Source organism: Danio rerio, chromosome 20 (genome assembly GCF_049306965.1).
Source record: "Danio rerio strain Tuebingen ecotype United States chromosome 20, GRCz12tu, whole genome shotgun sequence".
In the NCBI taxonomy this organism is placed as follows: Eukaryota; Metazoa; Chordata; class Actinopteri; order Cypriniformes; family Danionidae; genus Danio; species Danio rerio.
This window is the reverse complement of record NC_133195.1, coordinates 10,224,159-10,239,580: the sequence shown is the minus strand read 5'-3', so window position 1 is coordinate 10,239,580 and position 15,422 is coordinate 10,224,159. Positions and strand designations below refer to the sequence as shown.

The window sequence follows — 15,422 nt, the reverse complement described above, 5'->3', positions numbered from 1 at the left end:
ACTATAAAGGTTAAAATGAAGTGGTCTGCAGAGCAGAGTTTTATAACCCTCACATTACAAATGATGTGAACTAAATGACGTGTGAAAGGTTACTTTACCCAAAGTTAAAGTCCACATAAACCAACATTACTTAAATGTTGATATGTTTTTCCTGCTAAAACTTAACACTTAATAAAAGGCAAAGTTTTATTTAGGCCCTCCACCTCGTCATGGTTCTCTCACAGTAAATTTTCAGATTATGACTGAAGATAAGCAACACCAACATTTTTGTTTCCATGAATCAACTTGCAAAGATGAATTGTTCATCACAGGACTTGCATCATGAGCTAACAAATATAGTGGCAATTTAGTTTGTATGGCCAATTTAATGTGCAGCGTGAAAAGCACTAAGGAATAACCTAAGAGCATTCAATTTTTTTATAAAGCAGTTGGTCAAAAAAAAAAAAGAAACGAAAAAGTAAACATGAAGAGTTCACCTATAATCCGAAGTCTGAGTTGTATTTTGATGACAAAAATTATGCTAAAGTGAGCACATTAGAACAAAACACAAACTGAAAACAATCTGATGGGTTGGTTACAAACGAAATGCACAAGTGATAATACAATCATGTGAGAAAACTGTTATGAGGGGATCGTTTTTGTACAAGGTGATTTCGAAGAACCTGGATGAATTAAATAATGTTTATAATTATATATAAACATATCCCTAAATTGTATGAAACTGGGTAATATTGAAAAAAGTTAGCATGATGGCTCTGCACTAATCCTAACCAGTGAGACGCCAGACAGACTGAATAAATTTACACAATTGTGAACTGGACAAACACAGAACAACCTGTTCTCCTCAGGAAATGCAACTATTTTATGAGGTGACGGTTTTTCTTATGATATGATTCATCCAGCAGTATTCCTAAAAAAAACAAGTTAATATAAAGTTTTATACTTAAACCTAAGTGTCAGGACGTCATGTTCTTTGAATAAATTTACATCACTGTGGACGTATTTTAAAACAATTTCCAGCACACAACCTGATTATAGAAATAAAACAGCTGTTTTTCAGTGAGGAAGGCTTTCGCACGATGTCATACATACAGAACATTGTGATTTTAATGTATTAAAGTAAAAAAAATAAAAAATAAAAAAACAACAAAGATGCAGCTCTTCAAACCTAATCCTAATTGATATGTCATGATCCCTGAATAAATAAAAAAAAAACACCAACATGGCACAACGCAAGCTCAAGAGAAATCATATCCATTTATTTTTAAAATTCTTTAAATAAAGGCTTCAAACGAGAAGGTTCTTCATAGGTCCACTTAGGGCTGAGCTGATAAACAATATTATATCGAATCAAAATTTATGTCAATAACTATGATAAGCTCTGCACTTTTTACTCTATACCGTCTAATCTAAGAGCCAGGCACACAGCAGAAATGTGCAATAATGTTAATCTAGAATCTAAATGATATCTTTTTAACTTTTATTATCTAAAATGCAAATACAATTAGATTCACTTTATTTGATAAATGAAGCAAGTTTGTCATATAATATATATCAAGTAAAAGACAGAAAATAATATTGTACACACTGCATTGTATAAAAATCAGATGAACATTTTCATATAAGTCAATAATATTACTGTAATTAATAAAAATAATCTGAATAAATATAGATTTACACACAATTACTCAAGTAAATAAACAGTATTAATGATGGGCTTAATATCTGCGGAAAATCTGCGCGCGCAGATTCCAGCTGGGCCTAGTGATGACGTATATCACACGCTGCCAGTACTTAGCAGTTGGTTGAGCTGCTCCGTCGCCAAAGCTACAAAATGAGTGCCCTGAATACAGTTAAGGGGGAACAAGCTTCCACAAGTATGAATGCAGACAAATTAGTTGACGGGAGAGGAAAGACATGGTGTGGAAGTGGTTCAGCTTTTTAAAGTTCCGATAAACTTGCAGTTTTGGTGATCTGCAAAATGTGTGGGAGAGTGTTGCCAACTAGCAGCGGGAACGCATTTAATCAATTCCGCCCGATAAAACATACTGAGAGTCAGAAGATGAGGCAAACTAAAAGTTTAAGCCAACTTGTTGCCTCACCATCCACCTTCCCAACATCAACCCCAAACACAGATGACTATGAGGTGCCGTGTAGGATTTAAATAAAACTTTGCTTATCAACATTTGCACCTATAAATTACTTGTATATAAAACTCTACTATGTTCAAAACATGTATGAAACTTGCGCATATAAACTTGATGCATGCATACACCCTTATACACACGCACATACATACACACTCGATCCTTGCATATACTTGATCCTTGCATAAACATCCAAATTAACACACACACACACACACACACAAACTCGCTGCATGCTGGTATAGCACTTGAGCAAACTTACAAAATAAAATTCACAAACATATTTATCAGGAATCTGGTTATTACAAATCTTATGAAATAGAAAGAATGTGATTAATAGAGGTATTAATTCTGTCAAACAAATATTAGTCTATATAAAAAGACTATATAAAATATACAACTATTTTATGTTAAACCTTTTAATTTAATTAGGTAATTATACACAAATATAAATAGACAGATAGAACCCTTAAAGGACGTTCAAGATGAAAAGCAACCAGAACTATGAAGATACTCAAACAACTCTTATGTGTAGCCTATACTTTGATTTATTTTATTACTATAATTATTATTCTGTTTTTTTTTTTTTTTTTTTTTTTTTTTTACGATGTGGATGTCATAATTGTGAGATTTTGGTATTATTTTGATGGTTAAATATTCAGCATATACAAAAAACACTGATAAAAGTTTCTGTTCATCACGTTGGTCAAGCTAACCCCCATGAACTATATATATATATATATATATATATATATACTCTGTTTGTAAAGATTTAATACAAATAAAAAGTGAAGAAAAAAAAGTATGAAGAGCCTGGAGGTATTATTCAGTTTGCAGACATTTGTAGGTCCAGAAATCTATTGTGTGCATTCTTAGCATTTTTTCCTGTCTTTCTAATGTTGTCCATATAGATATCAGAATTATATCGTATCGACCAAAATTAAGAAATATATTGTGATATAATTTTTTGCCACACTATCAGCCCTAGCACACCCTCAAATACATGAGAAAAAAAGATTTTCTTGTCCGCTCTCAAATAAACGCTGCTGTAGTGCGATTTAGTGCATTTATGTAACGAGTATGTCTCCAACATTTATTAGATTTGCTAGGAATATTTATGAATGTCTCCATTAGATCTAAAGAATGACATTGGTGCATCCTGAGGTGAAGTGAAAAAGCCATAAACTCCAGCAAGGTAAAGTCATTGTATGCAGAACTATAGACCTTTATCTATAAAAAATATAATTATAGAAACTATGTTTATCATAACTGAAAGCTACATTATGTTTGCTGGCCTCACACATCACACAACCCTGTCAATCAGTCAGCAAGTAACCCCTAAAGGTTTAAACAAATAACGTACAACACAACTACAATTACAGAAAAGTTTGCCCTGTTAAAATTCACTTAAATGTAATACGTTTTTGTGTGATTATTACCCACTATATAAAAAAATTGCAACAACTGAAGGTTTTGAATAAGCTGTAATGTAACTGTGGTGGGAATTCATTTTGGTTTGGTGCCCCACCATAAAAGAATGAATGTAGCGGAAACCATGCGTCATTTTGGTAACGTCCACACAACGTCAAGTTAAAACATCATTGGATGTGGATATTTTGTTGTTTTTAGGTTGCGTTTGGAAACCAAAATGCAATGTCTGCCCAACGTTAGACAAAGAAGTTGGCCTGATGTTGGGCTCTGACGTTATCCCGATTTTCATTTCCAATTTCAAAATGCCAGATCCCACTACATTGGGGTCCAACGTCAATCTGACGTCATGTTGACGTCCTGTGCCTGCTTAGACAAGTGATGTTGACTAAAAGCAGCACAGAAGCTCTTTTGAAAGAGACAGTTTTGGCTAATATGTCCACTATTGGGTGTCACTGGGCCTTTCTGACAAGCCAGTACAAAACACACAGTTTAGTTAAACATTGTTTACACGTTTTTATCTTTAAGTCCATTAATAGTTCTGCCTTCTCACACATTTTGTTAAAAGACTTGATTGGGAAGCAATGTAGGAGCAAAACACTTCTGCATTTCTCATTACATCGAATAAAAAATGCAACTATTATTACAGGTCATGGTTTTGAGTACAATATAAATTGTAGAAAAATGTCAAATATACAGTAAGCATGAAGCTCCACCACTACATTCAACCATCAGTCAGGTGTAAGCAAAATTTAAAAAACATGAATGAAATATCACAAACTCATAAGAATTATTTACTAAAATGCAAAATGCTTAAAAACTCCCATAAAACAGTCAGCTGTGACAGTTTGAGCTTCACAGATACATAAAAGTGTGCAGACTCACATGCAGAAAATTGTTCCACGCTTCACAATAACATATCCGTATACACACATACTGAGGACAGGCTATGGTAATTCAGCTCTCCATGTGGAGAATTACATCAGTATGGGTGTGCGGTGCAGATCCTGTATAAGTGGATGTGCCAGAGGATGATGAATGACTGAGTAAATACCCAGCATCCCAAGAGCCCTGATACAACCAGCCCAAACCCCCATCCATCTGAGCCTGGTCCGCATCACCTCATTTGTCAAGGAAAACCATTTTCTGTGCAGCCGAGCAGCCAGTTTGGGGTTACCGCTCTCTCCCTTATTACAACCGAGGGGATACGTGGAGGTCTCGTACACTTCTTAGGAATTCCTTTCATGATTCTACACAGCGTTTTTCTAAAAGATTCCAAGAATTGCATTTTTGTTTAATCGGTAGACATCCCTCGGTCCCTATTTATCACCTTGCTTTTGCCACTTCCAAAATGATATCGGTCTGCAGGTGCTACCATCCTGTGTGTGTGCGCATGGTAAGATTAAATATAAAAGAAAAGCTATGCAAATACAAATAAATAAAACAACTATAGGAATTCTAGATTTAAATCAATAAATTAGAGGAAAACAAAGTGCTGCTTACCCCTGCAAACTCGCTGTTACACTGTGGTGTGGCAATGGTTACCAGTACGTTGCTTTGTGGTTTACGAGGTGCACTGGGTGGTTGCTGGAATGTTCTTGGTGGTTTCTAGGTTGGTTGTTGGTCCATCTCCGAGTCAGGTTTTTTTTTTTTTTTTTGCTATTTCCTACATCCTTACACTTTAACAAGGAAACATGTATTGAGTTATTTAGCCTAAAACTGTAGCTAATTTTTAATGTTCCAATTAGCTCCAACATCAACTTTCATGATTCAAGAGAGGAAGCGCAGTGAACAACAGTTAAGACATATCTATAACATTTGCAGTCACCATAGCCGCAACAATATAGCATAGGCTAGGCTACTGCTGCAGTGTTTACATATTTTCGCCATTTAATGGGCCACAATACTGTTTTTAACATTTATAAAAATCTTTTTTGTTTTAAAAACAACATACGCTATTTGGGAAATACTTATTCGTGTTTAAGGGGCGCTTAAAAACATAGCCTAGGCCTACGCCATTTTATGGTCACCTGAACATAAAATAGTGCCGTTTCCTTAGCGCGCGTCACTATCGTCACGACTGGTTGAATATACATTAATAAATGAAGGCTACAAAAATTTTGCAATTACCAGGAAACAATTGATGCTGGTCACAACGGCTCTCGTTCAGTCTGTACGCAAAAGGTCTTATCATAAAGGCCTGGTTTGTGTGAATGGTATTTAGGCTCGACACAAGCACAGAGAGAAACAAAGACTGAGAGCCGTCGTCATTAATCTTAGTCAGTGGCCGGTGCTGGCGCAATCTGCATGACCGGGGCAGTGACAAATGCCACTATGTGACTGCAGCGTCCAATCTCCCCTGCTTCATCTCCCGTTAATGTCACATCCATCAGGCCAGAGCCGCTCGCGCCATGTCGCAGAAAATTAAACTGCTTACAGATAAGGGCTAATTGCATGGACAAGCGCGCGGTGATGGGGTGGTTGCACAAACTGTGCTCCTCCTGCGTGGGACTTCTTTGAAATATGCGCCTTTTTAATTTTTGAGCGTGCTTTAAAACATTAGATACTATTTTAAAGCAATTGTAAATTGATTTGATTTTAAGATTTTTGTTTATTATTTTAGGTTATGAATAAACTAACCTATATCTATTATTAAACAATTAATTGTGTATAGGACGATTGTAAAAATATTTTTATATATGTAGTTATTTACTTTTTTTAATTACATCAACTAAGTGATATTATTATTATTGTGTTGTTATTATACGATTATTATTATCACCATCATTATGATTAAATATTTTTTTTTATTATTAGTATTATATATATATATATATATATATATATATATATATATATATATATATATATATATATATATATATATATATATATATCATGTTTATATCATTATCAGCAGAATTATAATTATTATTCAGATGTATTTGATTTTCCCATATGGATGATACATGTAAATATAACCTAACTGAATTTATTTATTTAACGAAACGTTCTGAAAACTGTTTGCACATAGGCTGTTTGAACTGGCTGCTTTTCATATACGCCTGTGCTTTTTATTCTACCTAACAGCTTAACACTGACATCGTGTGGTGAAGCTCTGTTTCTGTGCACGAGTTAAAGCAACACTTTTAAATAAAACAAAATAATAATAATAAAAAAACTTTTTATTGTTTTATTAAAAAATATATGTATTATTTATAAAAATAAATAATACATAAATATTTGTAGCTGTTGTATATCGGTATACTTCATATTTGCATACATTAGCCTTATTTATATCACACTGTCAAGCAAAGTGTTTCAGGAAATATTATATGTTATTTGTTTATTTTTATATAATAATAATAATAATAATAATAATACATTATTATATTAAACACAATGCAATGTAATATATTCTATTCTGAAACTTCAGCCAGGCTAAGATGGTTGGATTAACTTTGGATGAGGTTTTAACTATCATTACCAATGGTAGGCTACTACTACTACTACTACTACTACTACTGTTCTTCTATTATTTTAGCCTATTATTATTTTAGTAGTAGAAATAATAGCCTATTATTATTATTATTATTATTATTATTATTATTGTTGTTGTTGTTGTTGTTTTAGTAGTAGTACTAATAGCCTATTATTATTATTATTATTATTATTATTATTATTATTATTATTATTATCATTATTATTATTATTATTAATATTATTATTATTGTTGTTGTTGTTGTTGTTTTGTTATTATTATTATTATTATTATTATTATTATTATTATTATTATTATTATTATTATTATTGTGTTGTTTTAGTAGTAGTAGTAGCCTGTTAATATTATTATGAATATGATGATTATGATAATTATTATTATTTATTAATGTTTTAGTAGTAGTAGTATTGTTGTTATTATTATTATTTTTTTTATTATCATTATTATGGCCTATTGTATTTTTAGAAGTAGAAGTTATAGCCTATTGTTATTTATGATGATTATTATTAGTAGTAGTATTGTCATTATTGTAGCCTATTATTGTTGTTGTTAGTAGTAGGAGTAGTAGTAGTAGTAGTAGTAGTAGTAGTAGTATTAGTAGCCTATTATTATTATTATTATGATTAGTAGTAGTAGTAGTAGTACATCATCATGGTGCATTGTTGGTAAACTAGATGCGCATTTAATTGAGTCATCCAACTGAACTGGCTCAGTCTGGTAAAACAGTGGATGCACATCGGTATTCTTTACATACATGATACATACATACATACATACATACATACATACATACATACATACATACATACATACATACATGATAAATAAATAAATAAATAAATAAATAAATAAATAAATAAATAAATAGATAAATAAATAAATCTAATAGATCTAATAATATAAATATAGTTTCCAGTCGCTTTTCTGGGCCGATAGGAAAAACGCGAGGGCGGAACCTTTGAAAATGAATAGTTTGTTTCCTAACGTTTGTGTTATGGAGCGGAAGTCCTTCATTGTCCACCGTGAACGGAAGAGTGACATTATTAGCGGTACTGAAGAACTCTGCTGTTTTAATAATACAATTGTTGCAGGTAGTATTGAATTTTGTTTATTTATGTTTGTTTTATTGTAGCCTGTCCTAAATGTCTACTTATAATACCGTCAATAAGTATATTTTTGAACGGTGCGTATAATGGACGATGCTCTTGCGATGCTGCAAATGTCTTGGGCCACTATTTTTTTTCTCCATCAAAAATAGTCCGTTATTTATGTCTTAAGAATTACTGTTCCCGTGCCAAATCTCAGTTTACCTTTCTAAATATTAGCTTTGCTTATAATTGTTAAAATCCAGGTTGGTTATGAGGTTATAACTGTTAAAATCCAGGTAAGTTAGGTTAGCAACATCTCCAAATAGGGCTGCAACATTTTGGAAAAGAGGTAAAGTTGGTTTTATAATTGGATATTCAGACATTTTTCTTAATAATATAATTTCAGAAAAGTATTCTTTGCAAATTGTAAAAAGAGAAATCATTTTAGCACCAAATAACTATCTTAGTACAGCATTGTTCACAGTGAATTATAGTTTGTTAATGTTGTTTAAAAGTCATATTTTTATGCTAATTTCGACCAAATATTCAAAGTAACATGGTAAACAATATTGAGACGTCTAAATGAACGAATGTGTGAATATAAAACCAACTTTTTCTTTATCATTTTGGAGAAACAATTAAATTGTGATTTATCTGATCAAAATGTGCTGTAAAAATGTGATTTACTATAATTTTATACAAAAGCTGCAGGTTTAATGTTGTGGTTTTAGCAGCACCCAAGAAAGAAAATCACAAAAAACTATGCTATGCTAAACACTACACTATGCCAAGTTGTCAGTTGTCATGACAATTTAAGAAGATAACCACAGAATTTTGAATTTAATTTAGTAAAATCTTATTTATAGGTATATAAAACATTTACATTAAAATTGTGTTAAATTGTCAATATTGATTGCATTCACAGTGCATTCACAATGCATTCCATGCACAAGATTTTACTTCTCAGCACAATATGAGCAATTCCAGCGTTATGGATCTGACAGCTGCAGTAAAAACTCAAAACATAAATTCACATAGAAAGTGCATGTTAACATTATATTGAAATGTTTGTTTATATTTTCCAGAACAACTGACCATAGAGTTAAGGGACCATAAAAATATCAATCAGTAAACATGTTTTGTACTTTAAATGTGGAAAATAAACGTGTGTTATGAACGTGACAAAAAAAAGTCTGCTGTTGTACAGTACACAGCATACTTTGTAGAAATTCTATGATTTAAACTGCAAAATCCAAAAGAAACACAAGCTCATGCGACAAGTTTCACATTTTGCTGAGTTCTAAAGTTCCAGTATGGTGACCTGCGAAATTAGACCAGGGGTGTCCAAACTCGGTCCTGGAGGGCCAGTGTCCTGCAAAGTTTAGTTAAGACACATAGTTAGTTGGGGTGTTAATGAAAGATCCAGAAGAGCATGCTGTTCATTTGATTCAGAATTGCACATTTTTGTTAGAAGGCTCACGGGTCAGGTATACATGCATGCTAAAATATCAAAGTGAAAGTCATGATAGCTTGCGTAGAACAGACCCAGCTCACAACGCAACTTTGAGAATAGATTAACGGCAATTATTTTTACTGCGCGATAAAAGTCTTGCATTAAATATCGCATATATATATATATATATATACGCACACACACACATTAATACAGTTTTGTCATTTAAATGCAGGCAGATATATGAACAGTACCTTTAATATTTTTTTCTTAAAAAAAACAATTTTTTTTGAACGTATCAAACAAAACTCGAGGACAAGCACAGAGTAGCATGTGCATTTATAGCAAATAAATAAATGTAAATAATATCTAGTTGCTTTTTGAACATTTTCGAGCAAGTTCTTAAATGCCTCAGATTGGTCATTGTATTCACGCACACAACAGAAAGTGCTGCGATTAGCTCTAAAGGCTGATTTATACTTCTGCATCAAGCTCACGCTTATGGTCCTGCACAATCTTGGTGATGAGTGTGGGCGGTGCTGAGAGCCTCGAGCCTGATGGAGCAAGTGTTTGCAAGCAGGTCAAAGGTCCACACACAGAGACAAGAAGAGCAGAGATAAAGTTTAGAGCTTTTATTTTAACCAATGCAGGAAAAGGAGCTCATGGGTTCTGCTGTAACAGTTGTCTGCTTTTTAAGTAGCATTTGTAGGGTCGTTTGAATTACTCCTGCACGCCTCCCTCGCCATTAAAATAATCACAGCCTTTGCGATATGAAAATTAAACCTATTCAAATTTTACTTTCAGTTTAAAAGCAATTAATCATACAGGCCTGTTTCCAAAAGCCTTCAAGAAATCAACCCACAAAGCTGTTTTAGTCAAGATTCTTTTCTTTCAAGATTTTTTTTTTTATAATCTAAGTGCCATAAAAAAAAAATGATTAAATCAACATTTGTTGTAGCCATCTTTTGCATTTAAAAATGCTTTTGACCTAGAGTACAGTAGGTAAGTACACTTATTAATGCAAAGTTGGTTTTATATTCACACAGTCAGACTTTCACCTACTTAATATAATTTCATAAAAGTATTCTTTGCAAATTCTAAATAGGGAAATGATATTAATAGCTAATGAATATCAAAGTACGACATTCAATTAAGTAGTGCCAATTTTGTTTTGCGATTTCAAACTGAATATTCAAAGTAGCTTGTCACAAAGTGTCACTGTTCAAAAATGAATGAATGTGCCAATATAATTGGTACTCTTGTACCAGTGGTACACTTGCACATAGTTTTTCAGGTAGCTTTGCTACAATGTTTCCGTAAGTGTTTTGGAGATGTTGCAACAGTTCTTCTGTATTTGTTCTGTGCCTTCATGTCCTTCCAGATGGACTGAAGGTGAGATCAGTTCTCTGGCTGGTGCACTGGCTGCTGTCAGATTCTGTGCACACAAAAATATCACAGGATTTCTAAAATTATAAACAAAAATAATATTTAGATTTTTTTTTTTCTAATGGCTACACCAAAATATTAAACTCACTAAGTTTTGGTGGTGAAAATACTTTTGGCCTGAGACTTTCACACAGTACTATACATGCATACATACAGACATGCAATGTTGATTTTTCTTTCATTCGATACATTTGTTTTTATAATTTCAGGAACACTGTGTTGAGGAATCTGAAGGAGCAATCAGTTGATGGATGGTCCATGCCCAAACGCTTTACAACCAATGTGCAATGGCAAGGCTTTCCACTAAGAACTAGATGATTGAGCCTTGGATGACAAAGTTGATAAAAGCAAGGTGCACTCGTATTAATGTCCTAAACTAAAATGCATATGGGGGAGTCAACACTGATATATTAACATTAATCTGTCTTTGCAGTGTGTGAAGAGAACTTGGATGCCAAATTAGATGGATGTCTCACTTCCAAACAAGAATGTTGCAGATTGGGACACTGAACAAAGTTCTGCATGTGTTTCCAAATCTTCAGAGGATGTATGGATGGGGAAAAAACAAGAATTTGAGAAGGAACAAGAACCTGTGATGGCAAAACACAGTATGGACAAGGATGCAAGTTCAGAAGTATTGTCAAATGTCTCTGATAATCGTAGTGAAAAGAAAAAAGTTCACGAATGTCCGTTGTGCCTTAAGCGATTTGGTGTCCTATACAAACTAAAAAGGCATTGCCTTATTCACACCAATGAGAGGCCATTTCAGTGTCCCATATGTGTGCATAGTTTTAGGGAACGCTCTCACCTAAAAGTACATCTCAGAACTCACACTAATCCTGTGATGCAAAGTACAATCCAGAAACATGGATTTAGCAGTGTACCTTGTAATCAAGCGTCAACTGCCCAAAGTGATGCCAATTCAACAGATGAACATAAATCAGTTGAAGTAGATTTAACCAAGACTTACTCAGATGTTGAAACTATTGGTTCAGAGAGTGGTTTAAAAATTATAAAGGGACCTCGGTGCCCTTTATGCTTAAAATGTTTTCAATCGCCATCAAAGCTTAAGCGTCACATTATGATACACACTGAGCAAAAGCCTTTCAAATGCTACGTGTGCTCCAAAACCTTCCATCTAAGATCTCATTTGAAAATTCACAAGTGTAAAGGTAAAATTAGACCCGAGTGCAATACTTTTTTGGGGAATGGGCTGGTAGAAGAGAACAGGGTAGAGGGTGAAGATCTCGGAACCAGGATGGCACCTGTGTCCAAATCATCAGATGTGCGTCCACTTTTACTCACAAAGAAAAATCGATATCAGTGTGAAATATGCTTGAAGGTATTTAGTGTCTTCTCTAATCTAAAACGACATCGGTTTGTTCACTTAGCCTCCAAGCCTTACACTTGCACAATCTGCTGGAAGTCATTTAAGCAGGCCCGTTATCTCCATAAACACCTCAAGCAACATAAAGAAAAAAGGCACTTTCCTTCTAGGATGTGTGATGTCAAGAAGAAAAATGAAGGCAATTCTTCAACACCTGGAGCTTTTGATGGTTCAAATAACAGCAGGCTAAATGCCGGTGATGTGTCTCAAAATTTAAGCACTGTAGACAAGCAACATCTTGAAATGTTACAGTGTGACAACCATCTTAACCAAAATGCCCCTTTAATAAATTCCAGTGCTGACACCCTAAAGGAAGAGGTAATAGAAGAGCAAATTGCAGACGCCAACCCAACATATTTTAAGCACACAAGTAAAAATGTGAATCAGTGCAAAATCTGTCTGAAGAAATTTTCATATCCTTCTAGGCTCTCCAGGCACCTTTTGGTTCACACAGATGATAAACCATTTAAATGCAGCGAGTGCTCGAAATCATTCCGGAATCCGTATCATTTGCGGAGGCACCAGAAGATCCACAAAAGAGAAAAAAAGTATATTGCCAACAAAACAGGGCATCAATTACTCTATTCTTCTAATGTTACATCTACAAGTCTACTTAAAACCGACAGTGGGTATCAGTGTGATGTATGCTTAAAGACATTTAGTGTCCCCTCTAAACTAAGGCGACACCAAATTGTTCATTCAGGCACTAAGCCTTACACTTGCATGATCTGCAGAAAGTCATTTAGTCAGGCCTATTCCCTCACAAAACACATCAAGTTACATACAGGAAAAGTAAACAGTCCTTCCCTGTTGCATTGGCTGAGAGGGTCAAAATCATCAATAACTGGTGCTTTGCAGACAAATAATTGTGGACCAAATGATGCTAATGCGTCCCTGCCTAAGGAATTAGACTCTGTAGATGGCCAAACAAATGAAAAGCTTCAAGACCACAGCCAACTTGACCAAAATGTCTCCTTGACAGAGTCGTCAAATACTGTAAAGACTGAGAGTGAGGATGTTTTGAAGGATTCTGAAGAACCAACCGCAAACTCCAGCCCAACAAATAGCTTGGACAAAAGTAATGATGAGAATCAGTGCGTCATCTGTCTGAAGACCTTTCCATATCCGTCTAAGCTCTCCAGACATCTTTTGACCCACACAGATTTCAAACCATTTCAATGCACAGTGTGCTCGAAATCATTTCGAAATGAGTCCAATTTGCAAAGCCATGAGAAGTTCCACAAGAAAACTGGCAAAAAAAGAATATCTGCCTATTCCGGTCCTGTATATCAGTGTGAAATATGCTTGAAGAAGTTTAATTTCCCCTCCAGGCTAAAACGACATCTTAGCATTCATTCGGGTGCCAAGCCTTACAGTTGCATGATCTGCGGGAAGTCATTCAGACTGCCCGAATATCTTTCTGAACACCTCAAGATACACAAGGGAAAGAAGAGAAACCATTCTTCTCGGTTGCATGGAGTCCCTCAAAAGCAAGGGATGGACGACAAGGGATCAGACACCCAAACAGATGAAAATCAAAGCCAAAATTTATCTGATGTTTCATCAGATACTGAAACACAGACTCCAGGAAACTCCAGCCCAATGTACCCTGAGTCCAGAAGTGGGGGTGTGAATCAGTGTGTCATCTGTCTAAAGATATTTCCTAATCATCCTTTGCTTTTCAAACATCTTTTGGGCCACGCAGATTTCACACCATTAAAGTGCAATGTGTGCTTGAAATCATTTCGATATCTGTGTAATTTGGAGAGCCACAAGAAGATGCACCACAAAGCGGCTAAGGAGAAAATTGCAGGCAATTCACAACAGGACTGTGCAGATTCTGGAAAAGCTGTCGCATCTAAAGACCAAGATCTGAAAATGCCATCGTCTCAAGATGGAGCTACAGTTCACCAAGATCCAAACATGCTTGCAGATAATGCATCTCAGAAAATGAGTGGTAACTGCAGTGATTCAGGTGGATTGACCTCAAATGGTACTCGTTTTCTAGGAAATGTTGTGCCCAATTCCGAGGTCATTACTCAGTCTAGCAAGAAAACTGTTTTGGGTTTGACGCATAACACTGACATCTCTGTGCCTGCTGAGAAAAAGGCATTTGACATTGTGCCTTTTGGCAGAGTGAGCGACTTTCCACCCAAAACTGATTCATCTCTCCAGCCTTGTGCCTCCAATTCAAGAACCGAGCAAACCTGGGCACATCACACTGGTAATATTAAAGAAGAAGTTTCCTTTGTGGATTCTGACACTATTAAACATGTCCCAGAGTCTTCCGTTCCCCCTGTAAGTCTGCACACTCAGAAACCAGACAATTCCAACTTGAGTAATGCTGATGTTAGGGGGCAGTTGAACTTTCAAGATCCTAGTGGACACTGTAACAAACCTCAACATGACTTCCTCATTTGTTCTGACTGTGGCCAGAGTTTCCCCACAGAGCAAAAATTCTATGCTCATAAATGTACCAACCTAGAGTCTACAGAGAAATTCAAGAAATTCCATCAGTGTGACATTTGCTTCAAAGTCTTTAATGTACCGTCCAAACTAAAGAGACACATTATTAGTCACACTGGTCAAAAGCCATACAAGTGTCCTCATTGTCAGAAGGGCTTTACACAGTCCCATAATATGAAAGCACACATGTTGACCCACACGTTCGAAGACATACCTCAAGGGTTGTCCAGCTAGGACGTTAGGGCATCAAGGGGCATTTCTCACTAAATCAGCTGTGTTCTATGTATATTTTAGTGCTACAAGTTTTCTGACATATAGACCATAATTATCGTTAAGTTTTCTTTTTTCATATCCTTTTTTTTTACATTTTGTTTTTGTTTTATTCCATTGTACAATAAGTGTCAAAGTACACAATGTGTTGATGTAAAAATGAAACCAGAAGGAACTCTAAAATAAAACAATGAAATTTTGTTGTGATTAAGCAGTTGTTGGCTCATTTCTTTAA

General features: G+C 34.7%; 1 protein-coding gene across 1 annotated transcript; it reads left to right on the top strand.

The window, feature by feature from the left end:
- The first annotated feature begins 8,066 nt into the window (after window positions 1-8,066).
- Window positions 8,067-15,398, top strand: znf770 (zinc finger protein 770). The gene is made up of 3 exons (XM_005160411.4): window positions 8,067-8,168; window positions 11,274-11,416; window positions 11,498-15,398. The coding sequence occupies exon 3, from the start codon at window positions 11,528-11,530 to the stop codon at window positions 15,149-15,151; it is 3,624 nt and encodes a 1,207-aa protein (XP_005160468.1). The 5' UTR covers window positions 8,067-8,168; window positions 11,274-11,416; window positions 11,498-11,527; the 3' UTR covers window positions 15,152-15,398.
- Window positions 15,399-15,422: the final 24 nt, after the last annotated feature.